Genomic DNA, 21,276 nt, shown 5'->3' on the forward strand with positions numbered 1-21,276 from the left:
AGGATTTATATCCTCATTTTAAATTACTATATTCAAGTTACGGCGTCCAAATTATCAAATTCACTTTTGCGCGTGCCTAATAGTGGATATAACCAACTTCGGCAACTCTACTCACGTCAATTTAACACTTTCATGTTCACCCTTGATTTGTGTTGTAAAACTGTCAAGTCGTAATCTATATCAGCAATAATTTGATCGTGGGATAGATTCATAAAGAACTCGTTACTTCCCAGATAACACAAGATCGTAATAGAAAGTTCACATTAAATCGTATGCATGTCAATTTTGCAGTTGTGCGTGTCCTCATATCCAGCTTTTTATGAGCCATAATGGCGGACGTTTTCGTAATATTTGAACAGCATTTTTGACATTTCCCTAATACATCGCACGTTTGCTTTCCGCGCGTTCACGGTAAAACTGAAGGAATGTACGGAAAGAAAACGAGCGATGTACTAGGGAAATGTCAAAAATGCTGTTCAAATATTACGAACACGTCCGCCATTATGTCTCGTAAAAAGCTGGATACAAACCAAATTGTTTTCTGGGTTACAAGAGGTACATATTTCATTAGATGTTGGATATCATTGTGCCTCGCACGAGAATTATTGTGAAGTTTTATTTTGGTTTGACCAAAGAAAGGTGAAGGCCCACCTAGCCTCTTTCTTAACTCAAAAAGGGCAACGTATGAGTCGTGGCTAAATATCCAGCTTTTTACGAGCCATAATGGCGGACGTGTTCGTAATATTTAAATGGCATTTTTGACATTTCCCTAATACATCGCACGTTTTCTTTCCGTACATTCCTTTAGTTTTACCGTGAACGTGCGGAAAGAAAACGTGCGATGTATTAGGGAAATGTCAAAAATGCTATCCAGCTTTTTACGAGCCATAATGGCGGACGTGTTCGTAATATTTGAACAGCATTTTTGACAATTCCCTAATACATCGCACGTTTTCTTTCCGCACGTTCACGGTAAAACTAAAGGAATGTACGGAAAGAAAACGTGCGATGTATTAGGGAAATGTCAAAAATGCCATTTAAATATTACGACCACGTCCGCCATTATGGCTCGTAAAAAGCTGGATTCAAATATTACGAACAGGTTCGCCATTATGGCTCGTAAAAAGCTGGATAACTTTCGTTCATATATTGTGAGTTTCATTGAAAGTTATCCACCGCGGTGCTCAAAAATGAAATGCCCTTCCATGGTTGCTGGGTTGATTTTGATATTATTGGATGAAATTACACAGAAATCATGAAGTTTTAGTTACCTTTGGCCACCCAGTTACCTGAACAACATGTTTGTTTACTACATTTTGGCAGCAGTTCTAGCGCGGTGTTTCCTTTAGACCGCGTTTAACTTTGGGCAAAGCTCCCAATATGATTCCGTATTTCTCAGTTGCAATCGAGATATATAAACCTGCTACCTTCGTAATAATTAAACACTGACGAGGAAAGTAAAATCTGTCTTTACTCGAAGGAAGCTAAATTGATAATGAAAAACTTCTAACTTTGCTATGGTGACTATCCAGCTTTTTACGAGCCATAATGGCGAACCTGTTCGTAATATTTGAATCCAGCTTTTTACGAGCCATAATGGCGGACGTGTTCGTAATATTTGAACAGCATTTTTGACAATTCCCTAATACATCGCACGTTTTCTTTCCGCGCGTTCACGGTAAAACTAATGGAACGTACGGAAAGAAAACGTGGGATGTATTAGGGAAATGTCAAAAATGCTGTTCAAATATTACGAACACGTCCGCCATTATGGCTCGTAAAAAGCTGAATAATGCAAGGCATACTCGATATATTCTATGGTAGCATCTCTCCCTTTAAGGTAAAATATCAGGTAATTGTTCAGTTTTCTCGGTGGCCGGACAGCTCGAACTGGACGTTGGTGTTGTTGTGCAACAGGCGTAGAAAAACAGGATGGTCCAACATCAATATTCGAATTTGCTAACAGGGTGGAATCACATTCATCATGTGACACATTACTATCCGGCATTGAGAGACTATCAGGTACAGGAGCAACTGGCAGTATCGGCATTTCTGCGGAGACATTTGCAAACGCTGGTCCTATTGAATTTTTACAAACTTCAATTTCATTCTCATTGGATTTACTTATGTCAAAGTCATCCAACAGAATATTCAACGGTGTTGGTTGTGGTGTACCCAAGTAACCGCTAAGCACTGAATTAAGCTTGAAAGCTGTTCTATATTTGCAAGTTACATGCCGCCAGGTATAATTCAGCATTGTCAATGCATAGCAGCTTTAAAATGTCATTTTCAATGCTGAATTAAAATTTGCTTGACGCACTATGAAAAGCTGATTAGATGCTCTTGCCGTTGCCTTATTGCCGTTACCGGCATCAAAAGAGATTTTGAACGCTGCTCACTCTTGCAGGAAACCTCCTTGCGAACGTACGTGTGATGATACAAAAAATGCTTCCCTCTCTTTTTATCTTACGAAAAATCCTGCACCGTCGATAGAATAAACATCAACATGAATCTATATGGCATATGCATACGAATAAAAGGTAGGTAATTCTTCCAAAGCGCAACTATGAAAAAAATGTGAAAAATAAAATCTTTCCCTCCATTCCACCTTGATAACCTAATCAAACATCCGAGTTAAGAATTTCGGTAATTTAAGTAGAGCTATTGGCAGCTGACTCGCAAGTACCGTTTACAGATCAACTGGTAAAGGCGTTGCCCTACTCCTGCAAGCCACGTTATCGACAGATTGGTTGGCGGTTCAATTCTAACCGAAGAAGAAAAATAACAAAAAAGCAATCTTGAAACGCGTCAACAAAAGTATAAGGATAACAGAGAGGGAAGATAAAAAAGGTGTTCATATATTTTTCGCATTTTTTGTTTGACGTTTTACCGTTACGCAACAGGCGTTACGTTTTATGACATTTGTAAATCTTCAAGCACTAATGTAGCCGGATGGTATTTCGCCAAAACCGGCTTTCTAGTAGCTTTTTATAGGCATGTTGAACTATGCTGCACGATATGGTGTGCACCATAGGCTAATAAAAGGCTTGATTTCTGCTTCATTAAGTTCTCACTGGTTACTTGGGAAGAACTTAGCTATGACTCGAGGTGGGCAGTTGTACGAGAGTTTAAGATGTGTCGAAAGAGTCTACGGAGGCATCACGGTCCATGCAAGCAGAACAAGGTTTACGGGGTTGACAGCTGTTCCTTTCTTCACCATTCACTCCTCCACGATGCAAAAAGGTATCCATCGACTTCATCTGTTGCTCCGGTTGCAACGCCTCCACGGCACTGCGGGGATCAAGCTGCCAATAGTAGCTGTAACGTACACCAATGGCAATCTGAAATTCTGTTTAGGATCGTGCCAGTTGTACTTCATGGGCCTTCGAAGGTGGTGCGAACCTACGCCTTTCTTGACGACGGATCAGAACTCACATTGATGGAGGACAGTCTGGCCAGAGAACTAGGTGTAGAAGGACCTACGAAGTCCCTATGTCTCCGATGGGCTGGAGACACTAACCGAATGGAAAGCCAGTCCCAAAAGGTAAACTTCTGCATCTCCAGCGTCACGAACCCCATTAAGAAGTTCCAGCTTTCCGAAGTGCACACTTTCGGAAGCTTAGAACTTCGACCGCAAACGTTACGGATACCTGAGCTGCAGGAAAAGTATCGCCATCTGCAAGGCTTGCCGCTGGAATCATACCAACAGGTCAGCCCGCGACTTCTCATCGGCCTGGACCACGCAAGCTTGGGCAACGTGATCAGGTGCCGCGAGGGCAAATCGAACGAACCAATAGCATTACGTGGACGACATGCTGATCAGTGCTGAGACAGTGGAGAATGCAATCCAGCTGGCGACGGATGTGAAGAGAATCCACGAAACTGGTGGGTTTGAAATACGAAATTGGGTGTCCAACTCACCGGCGGTAGGTGCTGCGCTAGACGGAGAAGAAACCGAGGAGAAAAACCTGAGCATTGGAGTAGCAGATACCACCGAAAAAGTGCTCGGAATGTGGTGGAATACTGCAGCGGACTGCTTCACATACAAGCTGTCTTCCCGCCATGAACCTGACCTGCGGTATGGGCGTCAACGGCCTACAAAGCGCGAAGTGCTGAGGAATTTGATGATGGTATTCGACCCGCTAGGGCTGATCAGCCACTTCCTGATGTTTCTCCGAAGCCTACTGCAGGAGATCTGGAGAGCGTCAGTCGATTGGGATGAGCAGATTCACGACTCCCACTTCGAAAAGTGGCTCACATGGTTGCGGATCCTCCCGCGTGTCTCAGATATCAAGATTCCCCGTTGCTACCGGATCACCACATCTGTAGAAGGCACAGTGCAAATGCATACCCTCGTGGACGTGAGCGAGAATGGGTTCGCGGCCGTCGTCTATTGACGGTTCCAGGAAGGCAGCATAGTGGAAGTTACGCTAGCTGGGGCAAAAACCAGAGTTGCACAGTTGAAATGTCTTTCTATACCGCGCTCTGAGCTACAGGCGACCTTTCTAGGAGTCAGACTGGCGGATTCTATCCTAGGATCCCTGTCTATCAAGGTTCAAAAGCGCTATTTCTGGACAGATTCCAGGGACGTCTTATGCTGGCTGCATTCGGATCATCGGCGGTACAGCCAGTATGTGGGTGCACGGTTCAGCGAGATCCTCGAATCGACATATCTACAGGAATGTTGAACGTGGCGGACGACGGGACCAAATGGAAGAGTACTTCCGACCTAAGCAACTCTAGCCGATGGTTCTGTAGATCTGACTTTCTTCGGGAAACAGAAAACGAATGGCCGGCTACGCCGCAGTCCATCAGAGTCACCGATACAGAGCTTCGACCGCATCCCCAGCAAACATTTTGGTCTGTATAACTTAATTCTAAATGAGATAAACGTCAGCATATAAGGTCTATCAAATCATATATCATGCGCAGAAACGGCATATACATGCAAAAGTGGAGGCGATATACATGATTTAGTTCTTCATAGTAATTGAAATGCCGACAAAACAAAACAGTTTATGCGACTGAGCCGATTGACTGGATTGCATTTCGACACAGTTACGATAATATTTCTACTCTACCCTTCGCCTTTCCCCCATGTGGTAAATGGCAAGTGTCAAAAATTGCATACAGAGCAGGCTATTTATAGCCAATTATTCGCCCTGAAAGTTAATGAGACAAAAAAATAAAAAAGCTTTGCTGAAAAAGCTTTTTTTCATAAGCTTCCATATATTACCGACCGACCTGTCACAATATTTATCTTTTTTGTCTATATCATTTAAAACAAGCTGTACTCACCTGGTTTAGAACCAAGAATCACCCGTACCGAAGAATTTGTCCATTACCTTTAAGCTACTGGTACATCAGTACCTCAATGATATTTTTGCACATCTTAAACGAAGTCATCATACATGTAAGCAATGAGATCTTATCTGATGCATTGAACATGTAAGTACGGATTTGATTTATTCTCATCCGACATACGAGTTTGTGTCAATTGTGACTGAATTACAGTGTCGTAAATAAGTTTGCATTTGATCGTTTATTTTAATGATAATGCTGACTTCATGGAATGATATGCAGTATCTTTGTTAGCATTCCGTGGTACAGATTGTTCTAAATATACATTAGAATACGTTATATGCATATTCATATTTGATTACATGGAGATAATATTATTAAAGCTCAAGTACAAAAATATTGTCTGTTATTTCAGAAGCTCTTAAAAAGAAATTAAAAGTTATTTAAAACAGAATGCTGAACATTTAAATGCCATAGGACAGCTCAAAATTGCTTACAACAATAAGCATCAAACATTATTTTTTACTGTACCAGTTTAATGCTGAATGTCTTTTTCCAATTCCACTTAACATTCGCATTTCTTTTGAAAAGCCATAAAATGCACTGATATTAAGGCATTTAGATTAGCGGAATGGAACATAATCTAGACTTGCCCAGTTCTGAGAAATACTCTCCTTGGTAAATTTTAAGATTTCCGTTCGTTCACTTATCTATCAGAGAAATATCTAAAAAATTATGAGTTTCTATTTTTATCATTTTTAATTTTTAAAACGTTACGTTGCGTGGTTTTAATACGCCAAAAAACAATCAAACTCCTCAAAAAGTGCTTTTTCAAAAAGACCTTTTATTGTCTTGTCAGTATGTCATAATCATTATATGCTTGCTGCTTAATATTTAGGCGGGCTTATTTGAATTATTATTATTTTTAAAATAGTTAAAAAGGTAATTGTAAAAGTTTTTCAAACCAGTAAATAGTATTTTGAATGTTTCGCCACAATAAAAATAAGTTCAATTTTAACAAAAGAAATAAACAGATATTTAAATTTAAAATAAAAGCGAAGAAACCGTTAATTTTTTTGGTTGACAAATCTGCATTAAAAACATATCCTTGAAATCTCTCTATTTTGTTGTTTTTGTTGTAAAGAAATAACAACAAATTTGAACGTGTTTGGATGCAAATCATATTTTAATGCACCTAGAATCTCATGATTATCACTGCTTGTATATAAATCAAAAACGAGGTCATATAACACATTTTGCACAACATAATCCGACGAAAACTGTAATTAAATACGATTACATCTTCATGATAGCCATTGTTGGTAACTAAATCTAAGAAATCGTCATATGCGATATTCGCTTAGCATAAACCGATTATCTTTCGACCTATTTACGATTTTTACTATTAATTCGTATATCAATCATCGTGTGCATTACATACGATAAAATTTACACAATGTGCTTACAACATGTGTACATTTATACGAGTCCGATGTGATATCCATTTATATAAGATTAAATCTCGACGTGAATATACGATATCTGGTTTGCTGGGTCTTCATCTTCACTTCAAGGCTTTCGAGCCGATCATCGACACAAGCCGCTTCAGCAAGTGGTCTATCCTCCTGAAAACTACAGTGTACGTATTCCGAGCTATCAGCAGAAGCAGCGTACATTACGAAAGACTTCCAAAGCCTGCGGACCAGTCACGCACGACGAACTGGTCAAGGCCGAGTGCTACCTGTACCATATAGCACAAAGGAGCGTGTACGGAGAGGAGCTTGCAATCCTATCTACCCGTCGAGAATCACATGGGAAACAACTTCCTAAGAACAGTCCTCTGTTCCGCCTCTGTCCGTTTATGGATGAAAAGGGGTTCCTTAGCAACCGTAGGAGAACCAGCGCTTGCCAGTTCATCGACAGTAGCGTCGCTAATCCCGTTATTCTTCCTCGGGAGCACAGCACCACCAGGCTCATCGTGCTGGACGTCCATCAGCGGTTCCTGCACCAGAACCACGAGACTGGTTGTTCTAAATGAGCTGAAACAACGCTACTGCGTTCCCAGAATGAAAACCGTCTACAGGTCGGTCCGGAATAGTTGTCAGACCTACAAAAGCGAACGAGCTTGTCCACAAGCGCCGCTGATGGGTGATTTGCCGCCGTCACGCCTCGCAGTCTATAGCAAACCTTTCGACCACATGGGGGTGGATTACTTCGGCCCAATGACAGTTTCCGTTGGCCGTCGAGTGGAAAAACTTGCCTGACTGTACGCGCGATCCATCTGGAAGTTGCGCACTCGCTCACAACTGACTCGTGTATTATGGCATTACGTAATGTGGCGTTACGCTCGATGGGCAGGAGGGAGGTGCCGGCCGCTATATACAGCGATCGTGGTACGAACTTCGTGGGCGCCAACAGGGAACTACCAACCGCACTCGAAGAATTGCACCACGATGAGATCGCCGCAGACGACCTGGAGCTTCATCCATCCCATGTCTCCTCACATGGGCGGATCTTGGGAGAGGCTGATTCGTACCGTGAAACAGAACCTGTAGAAACTGCTACCGAACCGATTGCCTTCCAATGAAATGCTGCGGAGTACACTCATAGAAGTGGAATACATCGTGAACTCGAGGCCTTTGACCGATATCCGTCTCGATAATGATCAATCTCCCGTGCTGACGCCAAACCACTTCCTCATCGGTTCATCGAGTGCTGTGCTCCCATGGACCTGTTTCGACGACAACCCTATCCGGCAAAAACAGAACTGGTGCCTTTCACAGAGCATCGCGAACCGGTTTTGGAAGCAGTAGTTACACGATTATCTTCCTTCGCCGACCCGTAGAACGAAATGGTACCAAGAAGTTAAACTAATCAAGATCAACGACATCGTGGTCATCGTCGACGTCAGATTCCCTGGCAACTGCTGGCCCAAGGGTCGAGTGATCGCCATCAAGGTAGCACCAGACGGGCAAGTCAGGTGGGCCACCGTACAAACCTCTAACGGAATATACGAGCGACCGGCCGTCAAGCTCACAGTGCTCGACGTTGGCGTAAGTGAGAATGCAACTCAGACAGAACTTTGGTGCATTGAAAGGGGGAGTGTTAAATGCGCTACGTCGACCAGCGAGCTGAGCCCAGCCCTGGTTGAGTCGACTACCACCGAACGCATACGTCAACCACACCCACCGACCAGCGGAGGGATCGGATGTCTGAATAACCTCTCAATAATACAAACGGATGCAGAACAAACCTGAACACGACTGAAACTAGTGCTAAAATTTGTTACTCCAACTTAAATCTAAAGGAAAACTATATTAATAATTATCTCTTTTCTCTTATTTACCTAAATAATTGAAATCTCTGTAAAGCTGAAAATTTAGAAAACCTACCCAAGTGCTTACGTGCTAAATTTGTTAATTAAAACCTACAAGGTTTTGCACTGGCCAGGAAAAGGTTTATTGAGCAATTGTTGAGCGGTAGCGAAGAATCTACTACAGGATTTTGTAAATTTGTTGGCGATAGAACTCGAAGTTTTGATTTTGTGAAGACTTTCTTCTTCATCTCTCTTTTGAAAAAAGTCTTCAGAAAATCAAAACTTCGAGTTCTATCGCCAACAATTACGTAACAGAGGCTATGTTCGAATGGCGTGTTCTAGAGCTTCCGACCATCGTTGTCTTGTGGATGTGTCATTGATAAAAATGGAGGACACATCGAGTAAATTTGTTTGAAAGGATCTAATTAAGCCGACTGAACTCGAAAATGTTGATATCGACTTAAAGAGTAATTTAAAATGGGATTTAGGGTAAGGAACGAGTTAAGCAGTGTCACCTATTTTAATCAGTTGAACATAAATGAGTCGAAAATGCACTTTTGTATTCATATTTTCAAAATCTTTTGATAGGATCATCTTCACAAATCATTTAACCATACATTTGATTCACACAAACACAATTTATTGGGTTTCCGACAAGAAATATGATGAATTAAAAATTGTTGTCCAAAAACGTACATTTTTCAGCTGCTGAAGGCAATCGCCACCTCGCTACTAACGAATCCATCACATTTTCAGCACTGATTACAACCATTCTAAAAGTCAAGCACTCAATTGTCACATACCATATTATTCAATCTCTTTTTTTTTCTATTATCTAAGGCTTTGTCACTAGCCGAAAGTTTTATTATTTTCTAACAAAACTAGAAACAAATTCTGAATTGACGGAACCTGTTCACCACTAGCAGCAGCTGCAGCACAACTGATGAACTATCGTGTTGCCAAGACACTGTTTCGGTTCTGGAAATAAGAATTTTAAGTTTGAAATTAACTGAAACCTCCTATGGTCAATACTTTCAAGAGAAATGTATGTTCATAATTAATTTTTCTTTATTAAAAACAACACAAAAGACAGCTTTTTCAATAATTCTCGAAGATCTACGCATCACGAAGAGTGATTTAATAAAGCAACGATGTGTTTCAATGTTATTTGCTTTGACAACACTTCTGAGTCGGATCGTTTGTACTGCTATATGTTTACCTCTTTTGTTCTCCCACCATCCTTATGAACAGCGAGTGAGACGTCAAACTCGCAGTTTCCCATAAGAACACCAGAGAATAAAAGAGACGACGAATACCGTTTGCGGTGAGTGTATACCCCGATAAACAATTTAGACAGATGGCATTTTACGCATCTATGCCGATACGCTATGCCGATTACGCATCAGATGTCGATTAGTAGGTCGCGGATAGGAACGCGAACTTACTGAATAGGGGGAAAAGTTTGAGGGATTTTTTAACGGGACGTTAAAAAATTCAGATTTCAGGATTGCTTAAAATAGCACCTTGCGGGTGAAAATGGGTTCGGTGTGTTCAAAATTAGTTCCGCCGCTCCAACTTTTAAAGCGAAAAATCAAAAGTTTAGCTCAACAATAGTGTCTTCCAATGGTAACAGCTTGAAGAACTAAAGATAGCAAGAAGATTGGTATGCTGATATCCCCCACTTAGTCAACCCATCGCTTGTAATAAGGTAAAACAATCAGTGACCCGCTTAGACTGCTTAAAACTAGTTCTTTACCCTAATAGGAATATCATGAATTTTCGCATTTTTTTCCGGCCGCATCCCGACGGGAAGATAGACGACTTTCGGACGTGTAGCTGAGGGTTGTCCATAATATCTTGTATATATATACTTTTTATTCATTAGAAAATAGATTGTTTTGCATGGTTACACAGTTATATCTTTTTTCATTCATTTTTCTTCATGTTCCGTATATGAGAGAAGATCGCTTGTATGCGCGGTGTGGTTGGTTGGTTGTTTGTTTGAGAGTCTCTGTTGTATGTATGCGTGTAAGTGTGTTTAACATTTGTTTTCTATGTGCTTCGGTTTCCATGGGAGAAGTCAGGGTGGAATTGTTTTTTGTCACTTCTCACCTTGAAGAGGTGAAAATCGAATTACCTATACGGGTAGGTTTTGGTTAACCACAGCAGTATTGTACGAATATGGAAACACGTTTTGGTAGTAATTCCACGGCATTTGACAAAAATTTTATTGTTTTCAGTTACACCCCGCAGCAGCAGAGGAAAAGTATTTTTTTAAATAGAATTACGATAACAATACGGTGTGCTGCGGTGCTGTTACAACGAGAACGGCGTTATCTTTCCGCTTTTTTTTAATTCTTACGTTCTTTTCCCCATCACCTGATCAGAGCAGCAAGATGTACCCTTATTCAGCACTAATCAGTTAAAGTTTTTTTTGTGTGTTGGTGTTTTCGCGGCCACACGCTACCGAGAGGAGATGGATGTGTGTGTATGTGAGTGTGTCTGTTTGTGTAAAGTTGGTGAGATCGACACCTGGTTTCATTGAATATTTAACAACTTACAACTCATGTTTATGTGCGTGCGTGCGTGCGTGGATGTGTATGTGGAGGAATTTTAACGACAATCACATCAGCTTGCAAATGTATGTTTTACGTACTAAATTTTATTTCGTTTTGTGTGTGTGTGTGTGTGGGGCGGGGGTTCGTTCGTTAGTTCCTTTACGAGTCACGACGGCTGCGTGATTTCACACTGCACCAGAGTTTTGATGATTCACCACTACTACTACACATTTCTTTTCTTTGCTATATAATAAGTCGAATGGCTTGTGCTGAATTGGAAGGACTATCTATCTACCATTATTCTATAGTTCCCAAGAACAGTTGTTGCAGGACAGTACACAACGGGAAGGAAAGACAGGAGTGAGGTTTGGTGCATCAATCTTTTCTACAACTACTGGTTCTGTTTTCATTTTTTCTCATTTTGTTTGTTTTTTGTTTATCTTGTATTGGCGCGGCTGATTGACTCGGCTGCTGCAATCTCTCGTTTGTGTAAGGTGTGTGTGTGTGTTTGTGGGTTTTTCTTTTCTTGTGTGTAACGACGACAACTACGACGATGACGAGCTTATGTTTGATTACGTTTCATTTTCTCTATATACGGTCTAAAACTCGAACAAAAGGCGAACTGCTATTTTTTCCTATGCATATGATTTCAATTTGTTAGTTTCATTTAATTCGATTGCGATTTCTATTTTTATGATAAAAGTGTTTTTCTTTTTAGCAAAAGTCAATACCGGGGAAAAGGGAACTTTCAATAGAATTCGTAAGAAACAACGATAGGTAGGAAAGCTAATGAGGAACAAGCAGTCGAAAGAAGGCTTAGTTTTGGAGAGGTCATTTTTTAGTTCTAGACCCTAGAAATGTTTGATTGTGTGTGTGTGATCCGATAGGATTGGTTAATAGGTCTGTATGTGTGTTTAGGTGTGTGTGATTTTGTTAGGATGCATGCACTAAAGTGGGGGGTGGTGTTGTTTGGCACTCCAAAATTTGATTTTCGGTTTCAAACTTTGGTTTGGTACTTTATTCTGAGAAATTTGAATAACCCCACGCAACCATCCTTCCCTGATGGTTCCATTTTTCTGAGCGGGGGCTCGTTCGGTGCGATAAGATTTGGCGAAACAGTAGAAAATTTAGTAAAACCGCTTAAAAACAGTACAAAATCTAGTTGTTTCACCCGTTGCCGGTCTCTCTACTGGATATAACCTTCTTTACATTTTTTTTTGATAATACTATCCAGTTGCAAGGTATCATTTTACTCGAGGGGATGCTGAACGAACATTTTTTCTATGTGAATATAAATGTTTCTGTGTAATGTGAATGTGTGTTTGAAAGAGTGTGTGTGTGTGTGTTTGTTACAACTGTGTATTCCACCTATTCTAAGAAAGTCTCTTGAAGTTTTTAATTTCTTATTAGCTCAAAGCGTCCGCGTAAAAGTTCTAGTCCTTGAATTTTCCTCTATTGTTCTTCATTATTTTGTAGTTTTACCTATTTTAAACCAAAGCAAGCTTCAGAATTTCGGTTTTGTTTTTTGTTTTTTTTTATTATTTTATCTGTCTACTAACAGTATAAACGTGTTGGTGTGAGTGTAGAATTGGAAGCCAAAATTTACGGTTAGAAAGAGTAACCACACACCGGTCGGAAGGAAACACATCGATGATAAAAATAGTCGTCGTTTGTGTTTCGAGCGTGTATTGGAAAGATGCTACAACGAACGTTCATTTCTATATTTGATTATGTGTTTGTGTGTGCGAGAAATGAGTGAACAAATCACAATTAACAATGATGGCGGTGGCAGCAATGCACGGTTTTTTTTTGTTTATATCTCGTCTATTTCCTTCGCTTAAATTCCATAGTTTAATTTTTGTAGTTCTCTGTGCAGCGCGTCAAGAATGTAGTTTTTGTTTGTTTGTTTGTTTTGGCTTGAAATTATCAAGTAAGTAGTGATTTTATTTCTATTGAAATGATTTCTGGTTTTCTGCTGATACAACTATTTTAAACGATCATGCTCCGTCGAATCCGTTTTTTTTACTTTTCCACAAACTCGTCTACCATTCGGTTGCACAGTTTTTTTTGTCAATTCCCTTGCGGCGCTTTGCTTCCTTCATCTGTTGCTTTTTCACCGTAACATGGTTTTCCCGTTTTACTTTTAATTAATATTAATATAATGTTTATAACTTTCTTTATCTCTTATCTTCGAACGATTTTATTTTTCGTTACTGTTTACCTCTGTATTTGTAGGTTTTCCTCTGATTCCTTCATTAGTAGTAGTAATAGTAGTTATAGCGTACTTAGAGCAACACACACAGCGATTTCTTCTTTTTGTTGGGCTTTCTTTCTGGCGATTTCTTATTAATTTGTTGGACTAAGTCGTAGAAAATCTGAAACGAAATGAAAAAAGAAACATCAGAATGGGTAAGCATCAAGAAAAACAACAGGAACCAATAAGTAACTTAGCAATAATTAGGGAAGTAAATTAGCATTCCCAACCTATCCGGTAATTTTTGAAACGATTACCCTGCGACCCACGTGGTGAATTCACTTATGCATTGCCAATCGTAGCAACCCTGTTGCTTACAGAAAAGTTTGACAGCGTTAGCAATTGATTTGCAGCAGCCACGGCGAAAACAGTTAACAAACTATGCTCGATGCTTGGAGTGGAGAAGTTGGATATTGTGAGGCGCTTCGTGGTATAGCTGAGCCATCATTTACAACATTTTTTAAATTAAAAAAAAGGTGAGATCGTCGAACGGAAGTCTGTTTCCGGGCGCCCGAAGGTGCTGTGCGACCGTAAAGAGCAGCAGAAGCCGTAGAGAAAGACCGAGAACAAGTTGGCCTCATCGTTTCGTGTCTTGGACCGGCAGGTCTGTGCAACCGGTAAACGGAGAAGAAGTTACTTTACTTTTTCAGCACAACATTCATTCAACGGCTACGGGGTCTGCTTCGAAGCCGTCGGCATCTGTCGAGTTCTCTGCTAAATTGAATATTGTTTTTGCTGGTCTCTCATCCGACATTCTTGCTTCACAATATCCACATTCTTGTATACTTGGTATATTTCATGATTCATGCACCAGCGACACACTCCTTCGCCTGATATGTCACCAAAAATTGATCGCAGGATCTTACACTCAAAAACGCCAAGAGCTCGTTTGTCCATCTCTTTCACCGGGAGAATCAGCTTCTTATAGAGCGCGAGTTTTCTGCGAAGTTGCAGGCTACGGGACCTCAACTGGCTACATAGTCCGTAGAATGCCCTGTTGATAGCTGCACCACCGCAGTTCCAACACCCGAAGGGCTACCACGCTTTCTACCCGCAACCACATACTTTGCTTTGGTAGAATTTATGATAAGCCCCATACTCGCAGCTTTCTCCTTAAGATACGTGTACGCTTCTGCCACAGTTCTACGGACGGTTAACACCGATGATATTGATGTCGTCCGCGAACCCTAGGAGCATGTGAGATTTCATGATGATGGTACCGCTTCTCTGCACGCATGCCCTTCGAATAGCACCTTCCAATGCAATGTTGAACAGCAAATTCGATAGTCCGTCACCTTACTTCAAACCATATAACCTCACAAACGAGTCCGATGACTCACCTGCTACCGTGACGCTTTATTTTGAACCAGTAAGTAGGGTATTCAAGCATAATCTACCACAGCCCATTTTGTTTGACTGAATCGTACGCCGTCTTGAAGTCTATAAAAAATGGTGAGTGTACAAATTGAATTCACGGAATTTATCGAGGATTTGTTGCAAGGTGAACATTTGGACCATCTCGAAAACCGCACTGGTATTCGTCAACAAAGATATCCTGCAACGGCCTCAACCTGAGAAACAGGAAGCGGGAGAAAATTTTGTATGCAGAATCGACGAGAGAAATGCATCGATAATTGCTGCATCCGAGTCGATGGCCTTTTTTGTAAATAGGGCATATGAGACCTTCCAACCAGTCCGTTCCTCCTCAGTCCACATCATCTAGTGGATTGTACAATACAGCCGTTCGCTCCCGACTTTCGAAAGTTTGGCGCGGATGTCGTCCTTGTCAGATCTCTAGCTGTTTTTTTAACCTCGTCCAAAGTTGGTGGATCCACAGTTTGTCTATCATCCTCAATTGTTAACCTGTTTCTGCTAATAGCTCCATCTTGTTCACCGTTATATAGTTCATCGTAATGTTATTTCCAGCGCCTGGCCACCGTCCGATCTTTCGGTAATCAGGTTCCCCTCCTTGACGTTGCACATAACAGGAGTTGGCACGGTCCGGTTTCTGATTCCGTTGATCGTTTTAAGGAAGCTCTTCGTATCGTACCTCTCGAAGTAATATCACGGCTTCGCGAGAACGCGACCCCAATGCTGGCGTTTCATACGACGGTCAAGTCTCTTTTCGGCAGCTCTAACATATCAGTATCTCTCTCTGCTCTTGCGTGTCACAGTTACAGTGAATATGTGATCTCTCTTCCTCGTTGCCGGGCGCGAATCTTGTTTACTACGAGATAGTGGTTCGAGTTGACGTTTGGTCTCCGGAAGTACCGCACGTCTGCGACATCAGAAAAGTGCCGACTATCAGCCAGAACGTGGTTGATCTTAGAGTGGACCTCTCCATTAGGGTGTTTCCAGGTGTGCTTCCGAATGTTCCGGCGTACAAAAAAGGTACTTTACTTTACTTTACTTTTTCGGCGACAATCGGCTTATCGAATCCATGCCGAATTCAGGAGCCGTCTCCACATTACTCGGTCTTGGGCTGCCACTTTCCAGTCGCTTCTAACACCCGCTGCTCGAGCATCCTCGTCAACAGCGCTCATCCAACGGGTACGGGGTCTGTCTCGAAGTCGTCGGCCTCTGTCGGGTTCTCTGCTAAATATTGTTTTCGCTGGCCTCTCATCCGGCGTCCTTGCTACGTGGCCAGCCCACTGTAGCCTGCCGTATTTTAGTCGCTTCACAATATCCGCATCTTTGTACACTTGGTATATTTCATGATTCAAGCGCCTGCGCCACACTCCTTCGTCTAATATGCCGCCAAGAATTGATCGCAGGATCTTACGCTCGAAAACGCCAAGAGCTCGTCCGTCGCTCTCTTTCAACGTCCACGCTTCGTGGCCGTAGAGTACCACCGGGAGAATTAGCGTCTTATAGGGCGCGAGTTTTGTACGGAATTGTAGGGTACGGGACCTCAGCTGGCTACGTAATCCGTAGAAGGTCCTGTTGGCAGCCGCTATCCGCCTTTTTACTTCACGGCTCACATCGTTGTCACATGTAACTAACGTACCAAGGTAAACAAATTCGCCGACCACTTCAGAAGTATCTCCATCCATCACCACCGCAGTTACAACACCCGAAGGGCTACCACGCTCTCTACCAGCCATCATATACTTTGTTTTGGTAGAATTTATGATAAGCCCTATCCTCACAGCTTCCTCCTTAAGATGCGCGTACGCTTCTTCCACAGCTCTACGGTTAACACCGAAGATATCGATGTCGTCCGCGAACCCTAGGAGCATATGAGATTTCGTGATGATGGTACCGCTTCTCTGCACGCCGGCCCTTCGTATAGCACCTCCCAATGCAATGTTGAACAGCAAGTTCGATAGTCCGTCACCTTGCTTCAAACCATCTAACGTCACAAACGAGTCCGAAGTCTCACCCGCTATCCCGACGCTTGATTTTGAACCATCAAGGGTAGCTCGTATCAGCCTAATCAGTTTTGTTGGAAAACCATGTTCATGCATAATCTGCCACAGCTCGTTTCGTTTAACTTAATCGTACGCCGCCTTGAAGTCTATAAACAGATGATGAGTCTGCAAGTTGAATTCCCGGAATTTATCGAGGATCTGTCGCAATGTGAACATTTGGCCCGTCGTGGAGCGTCCCTCTCGAAAACCGCACTGGTATTCGCCAACAAAGGTTTCCTGTAACGGCCTCAGTCTGAGAAACAGGATGCGGGAGAGAATTTTGTATGCAGAATTGAAGAGAGTAATACCTCGATAATTGCTGCATTCGAGTCGATGGCCCTTTTTGTAAATTGGGCATATGAGGTCTTCCAACCAGTCCGTGGGTAATTCCTCCTCAGTCCATACCTTTAGTATAACCTGATGGATTGCACAATACAGCCGTTCGCTCCCGACTTTCAAAAGTTCGGCGGGGATGCCGTCCTTTCCAGCTGCTTTGCCGTTTTTCAGCTCTCTCGCTGCTTTCCTAACCTCGTCCAAAGTTGGTGGATCCACAGCTTGTCCATCATCCTCAATCGTTATCTTGTTTCTGTTGACCGTTCCATCACCGTTGTTCACCATTCAACAATGCATCGAAATATTGTTTCCAACGCGTAGCCACCTCCGATCTTTCGGCAATCAGGTTCCCCTCCTTGTCGTTGCACATAACAGGAGTTGACACGGTCCGGTTCCTGATTCCGTTGGTCATATTAAAGCAGCTTCTTGTATCGTGCCTCTCGAAGCAATTCTCCGACTCCGCAATGAAGTCTTTTTTCGGCAGCTCTAGCATCTCGGTATCTCTGTCTGCTCTGGCGTGTCACATTAGCTTCAGGCCAATCAACAGAACTGTTGATTCTGTTCTGTTACATAACAAAAATCTATCACAATCTTCCCGTATTCGAGATTCTGCTACAACGCTCAAAGTAATGACTTTTAGTTACCTAACATTAGTTTGATTTTCTTACTGGTCTCTTACGATGCAAGACATTACCCTTCTTTATCGACAGACTTCGCGGCCGGTTAGTAGAGTACAGGACAATTACAGCGCTAGTGTAAGGTTCCTATTGAATTCTAGCAGTACCGCACAGCCGAGATTAGTACATACGACGACTGGCTTGTTAGATTAGCATCGTATATAGTAAACATTATGATGTCTCCCAAAGACTGAATAACACTTTTTGGGAATGCAAATTAAATGATGATGATACTAAAAGAGACAAATGACTTAACATGTTTTAAATGTACTTTCACTTTAATTCTATCTCGGTTGCCCGTTTTTCCAACTTTTTATTGTATAGCAGTACGAAATATGGCTAATTTCTACCTAAATCGTTCATTAACTCGCTCTGTATAGAAGATACGTGTTTACTTTCTTCTGCAAAAGTGTGTGATTTTAGTGGATGCAAATGTTTGCAGGACATTATTTTTCCCTAAATCACAGTGAAAAACCCGATTTTTATGGGTCCGTCATGAAAGACATTTTATATCTCAAAAATTGTGATACTTAAGAGAATATTTTCAGCAAAAAGCTTCATAAAAAGATTCTCTAAAACTTTCTAGAACATACTATAGCTCTATATCATCAAATTAGAAAGTTAAATTTTGCAGAGCCACCTGTGTTTGAGTTCCGAACTAATACTGACCACCAGTCGTTGCGTCTATTGATATACAGAAATTCTTCCGAAGACGCCATATTGAAAAAAATACACTATAATAGGAATCTACTATAATAGGATCTACAGTACGGAATTCGCGTTCTTCGGTCGTTGACCATCGAATGACTGCAACTGCACCCTCGACCTTCACCTTCTGCAGCTCCCTTACCATACCACGTGCCCCGCGTGCCGATTCAAATGGAGTCCTAATATTCCAAGTTCCGAGTTTCCAATAAACGTTGTCTTTTTTCGTTCGCTTGGATCCATACCGATTATTCCGCTGTGAGTCTTTTCCAGAATTGCTGGTGGTTTAGTCCTTCCGCCTTGGGTATAACTGACGAGACACATCGTTTCATCATAGGTCAGCCGCGTGCTCCGAATCAGTCGCTGTTGTACGCCGACCCTAACCTGGCATGCATTTGCGTACCTGGCATGAAATCGGCGATTCACCGTGAGTGGGATCACTGTCGTGAGCCGCTGCTAACCTGGAAACAGGCGCTCAAGGCTGACAAGGCTATTCCTTTTGCCAACACTAAGGCGAAGCATGAGTGCCTCCTTTCCTGTTGGTGTACGAGCACTAGAATGGACATTTTTATGCGAAAGCGTCAGTTGAGACTGAATGTGCTGGTAAAAATATCTTTCCGGCGAAGCACGACTTCGTGGTTAAAAGGTTAAAATGGATCACGATTCCTACTTAACTATTATGGCAAATATATCTCCAAGTTCTCCAAGAAGGTCCTTCTGTGGCTGACGATCAGCGCGAAGGGAATGTCTAAGCCACTGTTCTGTCCTTTGAGATTTGCAGTGAACGAAGCGCCTACCGAAAGCTACAACCTTCATCAAGAAGTATCACACGAATAAGGTTTATATGCAGCCAATAATGCCAAGAGATCACCCGAGGAGATGGACCGACTGAAGATAAACGTTATACCGAAAACCGCCGACCCTCCCAACGTTCTTCTACTGTGGCCTATATGAAGTTTTTGGATGAAACTTCATTAATTTCGTGGCCAAAATTAAGAGCCAGCTGATTGCCTAGGTCACGAAAGAGCTGAAGAACATGCCAGCATTCAACTTAAGGAAGCAATTGTACAACAGATGGGTACTGTCAGACCAGTTTCAAGCTAGCAACAATCGGCAATGATTGATAGCCACGATAGCCCAGGATTCCAGGATACGTTACAATTAGACCGAATCACGAGTCGGCAGAAAGCGCCAGCATTGACATTACAATTAGATCGAAACCTGGTAAACTGGAAGAACTTGAAAAAGGGGACAAAAGAAAAGGATGAAGACTATTTAGGTTCCCTGCAGAAGATGAAAGGCAGCAAACGCCGTGTCTTTCACTTCCAGGTCCTGTTAATGCTCTCGGGGCTTGGAGCTAATCCCCAGCGGAGAAAAGTCGGTTCCTAGATGGCATCTATGTTCTACGGGACGAACGAAAACAAGTCACCCTGGACCCTGACGGTTCCTCAATAGTGATGTTGTAGAATGAGGTGAAATGCAAGCCCATGCAAAATAGTAACGTTGGTAACGGCGCTATACACTAACTAATTTCCAAGATCTGGTAAGCTAAGACGACGGAAGGAGTGGTTTGTCCCGTCTTGTCTAGAAAAATGGAGATCGGTTTGACTTTTGTTACACAGGCGGCTGTCATCGACAGCACGAAATTTCGTAGAGAATTCTCAAGTGGGCTTTAAAAGAGTTAGAATCCGGTTATAATAAGTCTAGTAAGCGTTGCTTCAATGACCCTTTCTGAGTCCCACTCTGTCTGATATTATAAACACCTTTGATTTAATTGCTTTCTACTACTATTCCCTATGTGTGTTGGAAAGACTACCATTAGGAAACATTTTCTGCAGAAATGTCGGGCATACAATGTGCCCACACAACATAAATTCATCGATTTCAAAGCAGCATACTATACTGTGGACCGAAACCAGCTTTGGCAGGTAATTTCGTCTTTCGAGCTACAAGACTAAAAATGGATGCTGGAAGTATTGGGCTGAGTCAATGCAATGGAGGCGACGAAACTGTGACTTTGCTTACTTTGGCGAAATCAAACGAAGAGCCAAGAGTTCCACAAACGCACGATGCAGAGCTGCTGGCACTCCTTGGGGACATTCTTATCTGTCAACGTCAAAAGGTTTAACGACCACGCCGGCACCAGGAATAAATGGGCCAAAAGTGCTAGATGGCTTGACCAGATCGAAGTTAACTTGTAAGTGTCGAAATGCCCAATGAGTTGGCGACGAGTAACCCAGCATCGAGTGGAACGGAGATAAGTTATTGAGTTATTGATAAGTTCTTGATACGGGACGAGCCACCCCGGCTCTAGGCTTCTAAAAGGAAGTCAACACTAGGATAAAATTCTTGCGTTGTTGAAAGGGTGCCTCACTTGGTATAATACGAGCAGCTCCTTTGAACCGACCAACGGAATCGGCACCTGGATCCTGCTCAACTGTACTACGACGGGGAAGGGAACTTAGCTACCGAATATCGAAGGCAATCAGGCATACAAAACAAAATTTTGATGTCCGGTTGAATGATAAAAAACACAGAGTCGTCGATAAAAAAATAAGATTGAGCTTGACGCTGTAGATTCACTAACTTTCGACAAGGTGCAATAAACAACGAGAGAGCAGAAAACGATAAGGCAACTGGAACTTCTTAAGGTCGAGAGAGAACGGCTGTACTGCGCAATCCATTGAACCATACTTTGAGGTTTAGGCTGAGGAGAAAAATC

The 21,276-nt window shown here is 42.1% G+C and overlaps 1 protein-coding gene across 1 annotated transcript in view; it reads right to left on the reverse strand.

Moving 5' to 3' along the window:
* Positions 1–10,479: 10,479 nt before the first annotated feature.
* LOC128741922 (ras-related protein Rap1) overlaps positions 10,480–21,276 on the reverse strand; it is a 57,550-nt gene continuing 46,753 nt past the window's right edge. The window contains exon 6 of the mRNA XM_053838046.1: positions 10,480–13,550. Coding sequence (XP_053694021.1) covers positions 13,461–13,550 — 90 coding nt within the window. The 3' untranslated portion in view covers positions 10,480–13,460. The remainder of the gene's footprint in view (positions 13,551–21,276) is intronic.

Source organism: Sabethes cyaneus, chromosome 3 (genome assembly GCF_943734655.1).
Source record: "Sabethes cyaneus chromosome 3, idSabCyanKW18_F2, whole genome shotgun sequence".
Lineage (NCBI taxonomy): Eukaryota > Metazoa > Arthropoda > Insecta > Diptera > Culicidae > Sabethes > Sabethes cyaneus.